Genomic DNA, 16,235 nt, shown 5'->3' on the forward strand with positions numbered 1-16,235 from the left:
GGATTGGAGCTCAACAGCCTCCTGACTGTTAGGTGTTGATTTAGAGACTGTCAGTTTGGATTGGAGCTCAACAGCCTCCTGACTGTTAGGTGTTGATTTAGAGACTGTCAGTTTGGATTGGAGCTCAACAGCCTCCTGACTGTTAGGTGTTGATTTAGAGACTGTCAGTTTGGATTGGAGCTCAACAGCCTCCTGACTGTTAGGTGTTGAGTTAGAGACTGTCAGTTTTGATTGGAGCTCAACAGCCTCCTGACTGTTAGGTGTTGATTCAGAGACTGTCAGTTTGGATTGGAGCTCAACAGCCTCCTGACTGTTAGGTGTTGATTTAGAGACTGTCAGTTTTGATTGGAGCTCAACAGCCTCCTGACTGTTAGGTGTTGATTTAGAGACTGATTCCTAATGCCAGTAAACAGTCTTTTGAAAAGTTCAGTGCAATGGATTGATAGAGGAGAGATTAGTCTGCTGTCTGGGTACACATTTTAGCTTATTAACATAATTTAATTTATTAGTTTGAAGTTGGTGCAGACCAGTCACTGCTGCATTTGACTCCAACGTGGCCAGGAATGTCAGAAAATAAATGGCAGAATAAGACCTTGTTGGTCCATGTGTAATCTAAAATATAAGTGACATGTGTCCTTATAAGTTGAGTCAAACAAACTGAACTGACCCGGATCTGCCATCCTATAATGCACTGGCAGATCCAGGTCTCTGCAGTTTGTTAGGAGCAATGTAGAACAAATAACATAGACCTTGGTCAGTTGGCACATTATATAACAGCCGATCAGGGTCATTGTTTGCAGTTGAACTTGACTTATAAGCAAAGATATATGGTACCTAATGAAATTAAGGGGAGATATTTCTTTAATGTTGTCTTGAGGTGTCCTGCATCTGGAGATGTTTGCAAAGACAGGTTTCATTATACTGGATTAAACTGGAAATAATAATAAAAACTCAGTTCTATCCCAGAGAATTAAATATATTTTTTTACTGTAGCTGAAAGAGTTAATTATATCAACATGGTCATCAACATGTTTAGTTGAGCCTCACCCATTCAACTATATTTTGCAAAAACAAATTTTGAAAAGAAAATGAAAGAACACATTGTAGTCTGTGTTTCATAAATACATGTATTACTTGCTATTCTTGCATGAAAATTTGATGTCACGATTCAGTATGTATGGCTTGTCATATTTAGCCATTTGTATTCATACCCAAATGGAAACAGTTTAGATATCAGAGATCTGTCAGTGCATAATGGGACATCATGTGGAAATCCTTAGTAATAATAAAAATAATAATAATAATAATAATGAGGACTTTGTATAGCGCCTAATCTTTAGAAGCTCTAAGCACTTTACAACATTATACAACACCTATAAGATTAAAAAACATATAATGATATGATTACAAAAACAAACACCATAAAATTAGAAAGCATAAAAAAACATGCTGAGAATATTTAAGGTAGGAAACATTATTAGGATCTTTAAGTTTGTTCTTGCAGTCAAAATAAGTGAAATAAGTACAGGTAGGACAAACAGCATAAAATCCCAAGATGTGCATTTTGTATCGGAAGATGCATTGGCACAGTAGTTTTAGTTGTTGTAATATGTTGCAACAAAAAAGAAAATGCTGGCACTTGCATTTGTTAAATATTCTATACACATTGTATCCCCTAGGGGTGCAAGATTGAGAGTCAAAAATCTCCTTGGAGTCAAAACTGGGGGTCTGGCTGAGTTAAAACAAACTTTGGTATCAGAACTGGGGGTCAAATTAAAAATTAGTGGGGTTATCTGAAGCACAAATGAGGGTAATGGGAAACATTGATACAGTTAAAAAATCTTGGAAATTATATCTTGTATGTATATGTAATTTGTTTTTTACAAAAATTTTTAGCTTTCCCTTTAGAAGTGGAATATATTCAACTTAAAATTCAAAGCTCTACATACATGCGTATATATCTGTTATGTTTAGGGTGCATCAGCACAACTAAAGTTTGAAAAAACCTGCAGCAGAAGAAAAAGTTGCTTAGAAAAGATTAATGTTTTTGTTGTAAGATCAATTTAGTTTAAATTATTATCCCAGAAAAAGTGTTCAACTTGCCTAGGGCATCTACAATCTGGCTATAGTTTTCTCATATACATGTTCCCAAGGAGTGCATATGAATTCAATTAACCTGTTTCTGTCACAAGGTATGACAAGGACTTTAAAGAAGTTATTTTGACAAGATGTATACTTGTAAACATGAATTGCTTCACCAACAGGAGTTCATTTGAAAAGCTGACTGCACAGGCTAATTTGGAGGACTGATGTCCAGGCAGGAGTTAGGAGACCTGCAAAGAAATACATAGATTCAGTTTGGTGCCCACTGGTTGGGAGTCTAGGCCACAATGTGGAGGAAGTTATTGCAATACACTGCACTTTTGATGTATTTAGAGCTTCATCAGTGTTTAAGGGTCCATACAAAGCCGTATTATTCAAAATGTAATTGGGTTAAAGACACACAGGTGTAACAGGTTCACTCAGGCATGACAATTAGGTAAAAGTGATTAGGTGAAAGTGACTTTTTATGGGTCTAGATTGTGATGTGATTTTGATTTTTAACGTAGCCTTAACAATATTTCAGTCATATCGCTATGATGTCTGCATTGTGGCAGTTTGTAGTGATGTCTAGCATGGGGGCATCATGCTGCAGACATGTAGCATGATGTCCCACCTAGTCACATTATCCTGACACCAGGCTGATCAGTCCTAACACTAACCTCTTAATGCTGAACGTCAAGCGAGGCAGCTGTTTGTACCATTTTTGTAAGTCTTTCAAATAACTTGGCTGGGGATCGAACCCATGACCTTCCGCATCCGAGGCGGATGCTCTAACCACTAGGCCACCGGATGTTGAGAGGCATCAGAATATCAATTTTATGTAGGGTAAACTACTCTCTAGGATGTGAAGATCTTACAAATGAATAGTTGAAAATATGTAATACCTAACTCAGACGTGAAATTAAAGTTACCGTGACCAATGATATGGTTGAGATACTTTTCTCTTACATGTATCCATATGCCAATTTTTTTTGAATGGAGGTGAAATAGGATCCAAGATGTTGAGATTGATGCCAACAGTCAAACCTGAAAATCCAGCCATAGTTTCTTACTTTTGATATAGATGAGTCACTGTATGATGCATCCATATACCAAGCTAAAAATACACAAGTTATTCAAGCCTGAAAATTAGGCCATAGTTGCTTACTTTTGGTATAGAAAAGTTGCTGTATGGTGCATCCATATGCCTTTCTTCAGTAATGTACATAATAGAGGGTCCAAGATGTTCAGAATGTAATGAATAAAGAGAATATAGGTATTATTTTTGCATGATTTAATTATGTTTATATGGCTGAAACATTTAAGTCGCAAGCATCAAAACAATCCTTTTGAATAATTCTCCTGCCTTTCCCCCCACAGAACAGTATTTATGAGTGTCAGAGTCTCTAACAAATCCAGCCTCCACCCCCCATGATAAAAAGTGAGCTATTTTAAGAATGCACATTACATTTTGTAAACATAGCAACCAATGTTATGCTGAATGACAGGAACATGAAACTAGCCAGAATTATTTCTGAGATATCAACAATGAATTTTACAATTTGAAAAGGGAGGTAACTCATCACGTTCATAAAGGTCAAAGGTCAAAGTGTAAACTATTTGCCTATTGTTTAATATGGAAGAAGCGAATTCACTTTCTCTTCATTTATTTTTTTTATTTCATTGCAAATAAATCAAAAGAAACATTTTCACCATATATTTGTCACTTATTGCAACAGTTTTAAATTTAAGTTGACTCTATTCCTATATTCTAAGACTTCTAATTTTCCCATAATTAAGGTCACTACTCACACAAACATACCTCATGGCAAATTATGTAAGCAAGAGCAAAATGATCATAATTAGCTTATTTTCATGCTTAACATCAGTATGAATGTACTATTTTATTCAGAACATCATACATAATTATATGAAAATAAAAACAATAATTGCAAACATTTTTATATTTGTTTTAAGGTGGCGCTCTACAGTTTCGTATTTTGCATAGGGTTAGGATTTTAAAGAAAAAGAATTTCCCCGGCTTTCCTCACTGGTTATACTGGCTATTTAAAAAAGACCTTGTATATCTTAGGTATAATGCAAAGAACCTTTAATTCCCATTATTTTGGTGTATGATTGATGGGTGTACTATGGGTTATAGAGTATACAGCTTGGCCTTACTTCAGATGTGCACTTTTCAAAAAAGTGCTAGCTCTACTTGGTCATTTTCACTTTCTGAACTTCAGAGGTAAATTGTATAAAAAAACAGCCAATAACTTTTTTTATATTTTATATATTTGGTAATTCATTCATTGCACTTTCAGAAGCTGGTATTGTCGAGTCTGGCAAAATTCATTTTCCCTATTTTAATAGCTGCTATGTACAGTGTACTTTAGACTAATTCAGGCTGATTTTTTAACACAAGGGAGCAGTCATTTTAGTTTCAGTATGCTTAAATCATGTAAAATTTCCAAAAGTACAATATCCAAAAGAAATATCATCCACATTACATTAATGTAGCATAGAGGTTTGCCAACATTCTCTCCATTGTGCATGTTTTAAATGCGAACTACTTCACCTTACATATGTCACTCTCTCAAAAGTACATATTATCTGGTGAGCGCCCCCATAATTAGTGATTATGGTAATAACATAAGTCACCATAACTTGACCTCTAAGCAGAAGCTGTCATATCTTCACATAGGACAAAGATCTGTTTTTAATCACATTGTAAAGCCAACATCATGGAATCGGATCAGCTTCTGAATCAAAATGCACAGGGGTCTTTTCTGTTAATGATTGAGTGTGTATAATAGATGGGTCAAATTATTAAGGTACCAGATATAGGCAAATCTACAGTTTAATATGGTATAGGGACACAAAATTTGAGGCTGTCAGACTAATGTGCATTCATATAGTCATATAGTATGCATTCTGTCCCGGACTCAAAACAAAAATATCATTATGCAGTGTTATATTTATTACTTAGCCCCTCCTTTTCACTGTCCTAATATTTCTATTTATACTGTGTGAATGTATTTCTGAATCAAGTGGAATTTAGACAGAATTGATTCAGCACATTTCAGAATATTGATGCCCATACATCAGTGGAAGCATGTTCATAGTTCCAGCTCAGGTGAGCAATATAAAACTACAGACAGAACATCGCCATCAAACACCAGATCAGCTATGAAAGTTTAAATGGGCATGCAATGTACGTATTATAAATATAGTTTAAAATGTGGACGTCATGATGATTGAAGATCAAATGGGCATGTAATGTACTCTTTTTAAATATAGTTTAAAATGTGGATGTGCGATGATTGAAGATCAAGCAGGCATGTAATGTACTCTTTTAAAATATAGTTTAAAATATGGACGTCATGATGATTGTTACAGGATCAGCATTTACATTTATCTCCACATTTTTTAAACCTGTATAAATTCACAGTAGTGGTGTTTGCAGGCAAGGCATATCAGATATTTCCAATCAATTTTGGGTCAAACTACAGGATCCATTCCTAATCTGGAGTGATGTATATTTTCCTAACAATTTCTCGCTTATTAAATTGGATGGGTAAGGGATCCTCAACCTTTATCATTCTTACAGTTGTCACTCATTACCATTTCTTTTGTTCAGTTAGAATAAATGAGATGAGCTTTGAAGAATCTTTTATTTCCCTCCAATAAAAATGTAGGAATACCACATGTCTAAATTTTATCTATCATTATATATCAATGCTCTGTTACATTGCAGGACTTTTTGCAGTTTGCTCATAGTAGACAATGTAAGAACATTTGTTGTTGAGAAGAAACAGGTGAAAGATTAGTTAGGTTAAAACTGATGTAAGTTTGAAGTACGTTTAAAAACAAAATCAGTATAGAGCATAAATGTTAGGGTTTTTTTTTGTGTTGGAAGTTGCTGACTGCCAATCAAAACTGATACAGGTCAGTTGGCAGTAAATACATACTGCAGGCTGCTCTCACTGATGTTAGCTTTCAGTGTCATTGTACATCTACAGCTCATTTTGGTTGTGTAAATCAATAAAATGTCCGGGTTTTTCTACATGTACCAAATCTTGGAAGTATACAAATGCACTTAGTTACAAGTACATATATTGTAGCACCAGATATGTCTTCAATTGTAAATCAGGCAATTCAACATAGCCGACCTGGATCTGTCAAAAAAAACTGGCAACGGTTTAGGTTTATGGAATCGGGTACATGAAATAAATGAAATATTACCCCTCTTATCTTCAGCTCACCAAGACTTCAACTTTATCTTGATTGTGAATGACATTTGGACTTTTATTATGATATAGTATATAGGAACAATTTCCCACATGCATTGTACACTCTGCAATTTCTAAAAGGAACTATCCACTCATGTATCAATTTAACCAGGGGCATAGCTACCATATAGCAAGAGTATGCAAAGCATAGGGGTCTGAAAATTATTTTTTGCACTATTGATAAGGCTTGGGCCCATCGTTAGGCACATGGGGGCCCAAATATCCTTGCTACCTCACTGAATAGAACACTTATTAGTAACAAATGTTATTTTTGCTATTACTCAAGAATGCTGTGCAACATATTATCCAGTCCCTGACCCCCCCTCCAGGTAAGTAACATTTTTTAATGTATATACTGATGTACATATATACAATTACAGTTAAGTCTTATTTATCCTACCTTCCTTTAGTGTCCATATGCTTTATTGGATCCATCTGTCCATACATACAGTATTTCAGTAGCTTTGTATCTTATCTCCTCTGTGACTGCTGGATGGAAGTCTACCAGATGCTGCTTATAGGTTTTCTGTCTGCAAGAGGGTTTTAGTTTTTAGCTCTGCTTGTCAAAGACCAGAAGAGTTGTTGTGATGGCTTGTTCATTTTGAAAATCAAAGTTACTCTCCAGAACAGTTGGTTATATCGACATCGGATTTTCACAAAAAGACTTCCTGTGACATGTAGATGGGCTTAAATGACATTGATGCCACTCTGATCCCAACATGGCATTCATGGCCTAAATTAAATTGATGCCACTCTGACCCCAGTATGGCCTTCATGGCCTAAATGAAACTGATGCCACTCTGACCCCAACATGGTCTTCATGGCCGAAATGAAACTGATACCACTCTCAACATGGCCTTCATGGCCTAAATGAAATTGATGCCACTCTGACCCCAGTATGGCCTTCATGGCCTAAATTTGCCAGTCTGATCCCAACATGGCCATCATGGCCTAAATGAAATTGATGCCACTCTGCCCCCAGTGTGGCCTTCATGGCCTAAATGAAATTGATGACACTCTGACCCCAGTATGGCCTTCATGGCCTAAATGAAATTGATGCCACTCTGACCCTGAGTACTGCCTTAATGGCCTAAATGAAATTGATGCCACTCTAACCCCTGCATGGCCTTCATGTCCTGAATTTGCCACTCTGACCCCAACACGGCCTTCATGGCCTAAATGAAATTGACGCCACTCTGACTCCAATATGGCCTTCTTAAATGTCATTATCACTATTCTACCTGAACAGATGGTCATATCAACCTAGGATTTTCAGTAAAAGACTTATGATTCTAAATTAAATTGTACTCATTTGACGTTCACTGAAAGATTTTTTTCATGCCTTGTTGATGGTCCTGACTTAAAATGGTGCTGATTATGGCAACCAACATGGTTGACATGTTGGTCATGTTAATCTCATCAGTATTTTTTTTGTGAATGGATCATCATTTTGTCAAGTGTTTTGTTACTTAGATGGTCTTAATCAGCTTTCAAAAATAGCTTGCTCATCATAAAACTTAAAACTTTAATGACTTCTTCTGAAACACTGACGAATAGTGTTGCTAAATTTGAAGAAGAAAAAAATGCATCCTGGGATGAAGGCCTTTCAGTTTTCTAAAAATGATACAGATTTTCTATCAGATGTGGCATGCATTACTAAAAAATAAAACACCTTCAGACTGCTTATCTCAATGACCCCTTTTAAATTTACTGGTCATAAACCAAAAGAGCTTATGGGATGGCCTGTCATCCATCATCTGTCATTTTTATATCCATTAGCACTAGATGGTTTTCGCTACACATCCGAAAATACTTTGAAAATTTCCACAAAACTTTATGCACCAATTCATTCCAAGGTCTAATTGGGCCTAAACAAAAATGGCGCCTTTCACACATTCACTATGGCTGCCACATTAACTACATTAAAAATCTTGATGTACCTTAACTCCTCATTGGATAGTCATTTCAGCATGGGATTTTCACTAAAAGATTTCTTATGATGACTTGTTGGTCCTAAATGAAAATAGTGCCAATCTGATTTCCAGTATGGCTACCATGACAGACATCTTGAAAATCTTGTTAACAATACTTCTTCTGAATGGACAGTCATGTCAACAAGGTGTTTTCACCAAAAGATGTCTTATGTCTAGTTGGTCCTTAATGATAATGGTTGCATCTGGACATCTATCATGTCTGTCACAGTGGCCATCTTGAAAAACATATTGTTACTTGGCCTGAATAGTATGACTTATCAACACTAAAAGACTTCTTATGATGGATGACTAGTTGGTCTTAAGTGAAAATCGTGCTGATCGATGTCTGATATGGCCTCCATACCAGCCATCTTGAAAATCTCACATCAACACTTTGCAGTTAAAATGTAAGAAATGTTCTTTCTCTGGATTCCTGGAAATTATTTTCATACAGTATAACATCAGTCCCTTTTGAGGAAATTTTGTTGAGAATTTTAACAGATTTGACAGAAAGCATCCTGGCTTGAATATATATCTTTCAGTTTTGTACAAATAATGTAGATGTCATTTAATGTGACTGAAGCTATTCAAATTACCAAAATAAAGATGAAAAAACCAAACATCATTTGAACAGACTTCTTTAACACCACATAACAAAATTTACCAAATTTGATAAAAAGCACCATGGTTTTAAGGCCTTAAAGGTTATTTTTTTTTTTTACAGATGTTGCCAATTTGCCATCAGATATAGCAACAGTTGCTAAAGAATAGAAAACCTTGTTCTAAAAAAATTTCTCCAAATTCAGAATTTAACAGAAAGCAACCTGGCATGAAGGTCTGTCAAATTTATAGAAATGATTCCAAAAATTGGCCATTAATGTGCCTGATGGTACTTAAAGTTATTTTGAAAATAAATTTGACACTAGAAGAACCTTGAAACAAATTCTGTAAAACACAATTTCACCAAATTTTACAGACAGAATCCTGGTGTGATTATTTAGTTTGTACAAATGATGCCATTTAGATATAAAATTTGGCTACAGTACTAGAAATAAAATCAAAACTTTAAAATCTCTTCTTAGAAGATGCTGAACAATATTTGACTAATTCAAGAGAAATGATCCTGGCATCAAAGCCTTTCAATTTTGTACAAATAATATGGTAAATGCACACTTATGAGCCTAGTCAAACAGCAAACAATTAACAAAACCCCTGATTTGCCATTACATAATGTGTTTGCAGGTCAGAGTTATGTTGTTTGTTCAACTGATTACTCCTAACAAACTGCACAGACCCAGATCTCCCAACACATTATGCGATGGCAGATCTATCGGTCTGTACAGTTTGCAGTTGGATTCATCTTATAAGTTAGTAAAGATAGTATCATGTTTAAGTTGGCTATTGTTACGTTTTAGCAACAAAACAGTTTTACTAACAAAACATTAAAACTAATAACTCCTTTCAAAAACAGAAACTGACCAAATTTGATAAAAAGCATCATGACATAAGACCATCCGAAAAATAATGCTTATCAACCACACACAAGGTCTTTTATTACTAAAATTTTAATAGTCACCAGTGTCAGACTGTAATTACTAACTTAAATTGCTTGGCCAGATGTCTTGTGGCTGACTGTTAAATGTTAGCCAGGTACGAGATCTCATTGGGCCACTTGTAGGAGGATGTCATACGTTTATGGTATTGCAGTTAATGTGACATTTTATATTGTTTCTTGACCAAACTTTACAAGGCAGTCATAGTGCAAATACACAATATATGTAATGGATTTAGGGTTACAATCCTAGGGTGCTGGTGATGGGTGGATATGACATTGGAAATGCGGGGATTTACAATTATTATCCATTGAAATAGCTCTAGGTCAGATTCTGATTTAATGATACTAGTAGCTGCCTCGATTGGAACTCAGCTTTAAGAAGTTTTAGGACTGGTCAGCCTGTGATGTCAGGATAATGTGACTGGGTGTGACACATGTCTGTGGTATAATGCCCCAGTCATTGACAAGTCGTTATAGTTAATGAGAAACAGTTATTGAAAGTCATCAGAATGAATGTCATCAAAGCAGTGAGGTTATTGATATTTTTATCACAGAATTGGTCTAAGGCACTCATCTTTACAGATGACTCAAACATCATGTCTTGGTCTGTGTAAGTTTTAGTTTCAGTGTGACCTGCATAGACTTGCTTGTATCTTCCTGTGGTTTAATGGTACTTTCCAGGGTCTTCCCATGTTCTCCCTCCACCTTCATGTGCTGAAAAAGGTCATTATACCCCATAAATTGAAAACCATCACAGGGGGGCTGTTTGCTTTTGAATCCACACAATTAGATTGGTTATTTAAGACTTGAGCTTTTATAATATTGTAAAATTTGTTCATTCTTCCTGTGAAAACAAAGAAGTCTTAAAGGGAATTGCTTCATTGGCAGCATAATGTTGGATTCTATATTAAGAAAAAATTGTTGTCTGTTGATGTCCTAAAACTTGCTTTTAACGTGAGGTGAATCTCTGCAGTTTATGAAAGACTTTTTCTTTCTGTATGACTTGTTTTTAGAAAATGTGACTTGTATATGAAATCTAGATATTTGCGTTAATGTGATCTTTGTTAAGTTCTAAATGGTTGTGGTGCTTTGAACAAGCAGATGTAAATCAAATGGACCATTCAAATTTGGAAACATTTATCTGGTTAATTTTATTTCCTGATTACATATTTACGTGTAAATGAATTAAAAAGCCATTCATTTTATCAGAACTGTTGGCATAACTTACCACATGTACTTGCTTATAAGTCAAGCCCAACTGCAAACTGTGCAGATCCAGATCTGCTATCATAGAATGTGCAGGCAGATCTGGGTCTGTGCATTTTGTTTGGAGTAATCAGTAGAACAAATAACATAGACCCTAATCTGCAGTGAATTATGATATGGCAGGTCAGGATCTTTGGGATTTTTTTGCAATCTGACTTGACTTATAAACGAGTATAAATGGTACCAGTCAGTACACATTATGCATTTATAATTCTTACTGGATTCATATCTGTAAAATGAATGCAAGCTTTCTCTGGAAGACTGCCATATTTTTATTCTTTAAACTCGGTTGTTAACATTTATTGCATGGGAGCATGGTACTTCCACTGCAGTTAGAAACTTAAATACAGTGTAAATTTATTACTCAGCAACAATAAATAATGCAAGCGAATTAGATTCCTCTATAAAAAAAATTTGAAAAAACAAACAATAAGCCATCAGTCATAAAACTGTGACTTGGACATATCAGAGTCAACATTTTGATAATTACTGTTGGCCAATGGTAATTAGCCTGTTTGTATTGTTTATTAAAAATGTTTTGTTCTTGTTTATCAAACACACAGACACACACACACACACACATTGTGAAAGTGGAAGCAGCATATAGTGGTAACTGCTCCAATGGCCTAAGTGGTTAGAGCATGCACCTCGAATGCAGGAGGTTATGGGTTCGAACCCTGTCTGAGTTATACCACAGACTTACAAAAAATGGTACTAGTAGCTGCCTCGATTGAAACTCAGCTTTAAGAAGTTAGTTTTAGGACTGGTCAGCCTGTGTTGTCAGAATAATGTAACTGGGTGTGACACATGTCTGTGGTATAATGCCCCAGTGGTAGACAACTCTATAAACTGCCATACTGCAGACAGCATAGTGATATGAATCAAATTATTAAAGCTATTTTAAAAATCTAAATCATACAAACACACACATATATGATGTATAGTGGTAGATTGTGAATTTCCTTCATAATGATAATGGTTCCTCATTACACGGGATGAATTTTATTTTTCCATAATTCTTTGCTTATTATAATGTGATTCTACTTAAAACAAACCCTTTAATATTTGTTTCATTCAAAGGCATACATAAGTATTAACAAGGAACTATTAGTAACACAGTTCCCTGATGTTACATGAACTTTTATATGTATCCAGTGTAGGCATCCTTGCATATAAAATGGTACATTTTGATGGCTCCATTGTACAGATTTATAGCATGTGACCATGCTTTTCTGTTCCTTTTCTGTCTAACCTTGCTTACCATGTACATTTAGTTTGAGTTTTCATTAATTTTTGGCTGCAGGGTCATACAGCTTTGTGTGAAGGTGTACATGTCTTAGCAAGGACAACATCCTTGCACCAAAATATGACACTGGTGACACTGGTTGATTTAATCCAAGCATTGTTGTATTTAGGTTCATTCTGTTTGAAATGGATCATGTCTTGGTGAGTTCTGTCAAAAGTCCTTTTTATACAACATGTACATTATTATATTTTACATATATATTTGCTAAAGAGTGGGTGGTTGACATTGGTGTTCTGCGAATACATTTCTGCCTTAATGTTCTCCTATGTTCGTGATCATTACATTTGATCAGGGTTGATAAATCTAAAAACCTTTTATTGCATGAATTTATTGTGTCATAAAGCTGCATGTACTATTTCCAGAAGTTTAGTTTGCATTTTGTATAAGGTTCTGACACAGATACATATAATCTTATTTGCCTAGCAACATTTTTAACTTTTTAGAAATGTCAGTTTTCCACTCGTCTAAATATGTATATACAGTATTGTGTTTCCACCATTTCCACTCAACAATGTTGTAAAGATGGTCTTCTAAGAGGGGTGAGCCTGGTGAGGAGAGCAATCTTAAGAATGCATTGCCTTGATTTAGGTTACAGCGGTCTATCATCAGAGAGTGTCCCTATCATGAGAGGGAGCTTTTAAACAATGTTTGTAAGAGCAAGTAACATCCTGTGGTTTGTGTATGTGCTATTAAAATGTGCATACATTACATTGTATATAAAACATGTAGTTACCACTTACTGATGAATATGGCTTCAGTGGTAGTTCCTTCAACACTATAACGACCTGTGTTGAAGTTTTTCAGATATCTTGCATCAGTTGCTCTACTCACCTTAAACTTTAGTTAAATGTTACATGTACTGCCATATGTGGCTAACATTTGTACACCAAGATGAGTGCATGTATCCATGTGTCCAATCTGCATAATTATTACACCATTTTGTGTCCCAGATTAGACACTGTGCTTTATACAACACATATTTAGTACTAAAGTTTTGATTTTTACAACTTTCTAGGATACTTTTTTCTTTTTTTCTAGATTCTTTTGGTAACAAGTAGCAAAAACAAGGATGGCTGGGTGATACCTGGGGGTGGTGTTGAACCGCTTGAAGAGCCCAGAATAGCAGCTGTTCGTGAAGCCTTTGAAGAGGCAGGTGCAAGAGGACACCTGGGTAGACATCTAGGACTTTTTGAGGTTAGTAATTTATCACCTGCATTAACAGTAGTAAGGGATCTCTTCCAGTTACAACAGCAACATCAACATTTTAAAAAAATGTTTTGGGAAAGTCTTAAACTAGGAGGGTACATTATAATATATTATTGCAAATAGCAGTTGTTTGACAGTTTTTAAAAAAAATCAAGTACCAAAAAACTCCTTTGCCATTTAAAGTATTGCATCATCTTAAACTATTTCAAATTTCAGCAAACTTATTTGTACTGCTGTGCTGTAAAACACCACAAAAAAACCCAACCAAACCAGTTAATTTCTGGTGTTCTTATGTCTACTAATCTGCAGATGTTAAACATAGAAATGGGTTAGCATGGCCTGTGATCAGCTTACATGCAGTTCACTGTAATTATGTAGAGGTGGTGTAGACACAAAACTGGTCTGGTATTATAGTGTTATCTTTCTAAAACAATAGTGTGTGGTAATTAATTATTTAACATCTTGGTAGCACACAGCTCTTTTACACCGAGGAAAACCAATTTATACCTGAATTGTGAACTATATTGGAAATAATCAATTTGAAAATGTTGCAGTCATGAAAGTGACATACAGTTTTGAAGTTTCTCTGTTACTGTATATAATTGCTTATAAGTTAAGACACACTGCAAACAACAAAGATCCTGATCTACCACAGCATTGTGCACATGCAGATCAGGATCTTGGTTGTTTGTTCTACTAACTACTCCTAATAAACTGCATGACTCAGATCTGCTGTTGCATTATGTGATGGCAGATCTTGGTCTGTACAGTTTACAGTTGTAATGGACTTATAAGCAAGTACATATGGTACAAAAGGTATTCCTGTAAGCATGGTGGACAAGTAATTTCTATCCTATCACATATTTCTTACTGACAAGTTCTGATTTCCAGTGCATACACTATATTGTTGATGGCTATTTCCAAACTTTGAACCTGTGTGGGCATTTTCCTAGAGAGACTTGTATACGGAATTAAAAGAAAATGTGAACAACTCTGTTCATATGTGCTTTTAAATAGGTGTAGTCTATTTTGAGTTTGCACATCCATACACAGTTACACATTACCATTTCAGACTCCTACTGAAGTATTTATTACTTTTAGCCATAGTTTGGTATCTAAATCTTCATTTGCTGCATACATGTATGCATCCTAAATTTGACCTGTGGCCAATGTATGACACTATGGTGTGCTAATGTTAATGTTAATCATATAATTAATGTCTGCTAGATTACAGAACTCTGTTCATATGTCAGATAAATTATCAACTTGACTCTTTCAGCAGTGCTTTAGCTGGAAATTTATAAAGCATGTTAGCAAGGGAAGAACAGTTCTTGTATAGAACATTTTTTTTTCTTCCCCAACATAATTAGTTTGCTTATGGTTTGTTGCTTTATGACACAGCAACACAAGTAGGTTATTTAGTGCCAAGGCAAATGGAGTAATTGCACAACTGTTACTGAATATAGTCACAAGTCTGACCCAGTTGTAAACAACATAGACCCTGATCTGCCATTACATAATGTGCTGTCCGATCAAGGTCTGTTTTCATTGTTGTACTGATTAATCCTAGCAATACATGCCATACAGTTTGAGCCAGGCATGGAACTGGGGACAGCAGATTTGCAAAGCCAGCACAGCTATCCAGGCCTTTTGTGGAGGGAATTTCCCTCAAGAAAAGCTCTCCTAAGAGTTCTAGACATAGTATCTTGTATTTTTGTATAGTTTTCTGTTGATGTTGAAAGTAGAAAACATACCTTTTTTTGAGGAAACTCACAGAAAGAAATTTAATTACTTTTTTGGAAGCTATTAGTTTTATGATTATTGATTTTTTGGAAAAACTAAAATAATTACATTGGGGAAAAGGATGACATAAGCAGAAAGTATTAGATTTAGTTTTAACTATTTAAATGAATTTTCAGCGTGGGCATGCAGAACATTTGTCACTTGAATGTACTGTTTTGGAAGAAAACTTGCTTCATGACTCATATCACTCGAATATAAATATTTGAGGACAAAAATAAATAAATCTTTAATAAATTTCTTATCATTCTTATAACTGCTAATTACTAATGATGAGAAATAAATAGATAAAGTAAATAAAAAGTTTCAGGTTTTTATGCAGTTAAACAAGAAAATGAAAATCCAATTCCTGTTCAAGGAAAAGTGCAAATTTACTGTCAGCTAGAAAATACAAATACTTTGATAGGAAAAATAAAATAAAAATTGAGGACACTGATTTAGGTATGAAAGATATATAAAATTATGTTTTACTTGTAAATATGCACAAATTATAATGGTGAAGATCTACCACAGAACATCCATATTGATAACATGCATTATCAATCTGATTAAAATCAGATCTCTATTGTCCTATATGTAGGTCTGACAGTGACTGATTTGGGGTCATGTTTGGTCACCTGTTTTGTTTCCATAATTGCTAATTTTGTCAACCAATCAGATAAAAGGTTTATATCTTTGTATTTGGGATACTGGGCAGCATGGTTAAAAAGCATCACTGTTGCCAAATGATTTGATTTTCTTTTAGATTTCTGAAA

The 16,235-nt window shown here is 35.0% G+C and overlaps 1 protein-coding gene across 1 annotated transcript in view; it reads left to right on the top strand.

The window, feature by feature from the left end:
- The window catches only part of LOC149807881 (diphosphoinositol polyphosphate phosphohydrolase 1-like), a 64,472-nt gene that overhangs the window by 26,405 nt on the left and 21,832 nt on the right, over positions 1–16,235 (top strand). The window contains exon 2 of the mRNA XM_089971555.1: positions 13,513–13,668. Coding sequence (XP_089827681.1) covers positions 13,513–13,668 — 156 coding nt within the window. The remainder of the gene's footprint in view (positions 1–13,512; positions 13,669–16,235) is intronic.

The sequence above is a fragment of the Sinohyriopsis cumingii genome, chromosome 1 (genome assembly GCF_028554795.1).
Source record: "Sinohyriopsis cumingii isolate HCF-2022 chromosome 1, ASM2855479v2, whole genome shotgun sequence".
NCBI classification, from domain to species: domain Eukaryota; kingdom Metazoa; phylum Mollusca; class Bivalvia; order Unionida; family Unionidae; genus Sinohyriopsis; species Sinohyriopsis cumingii.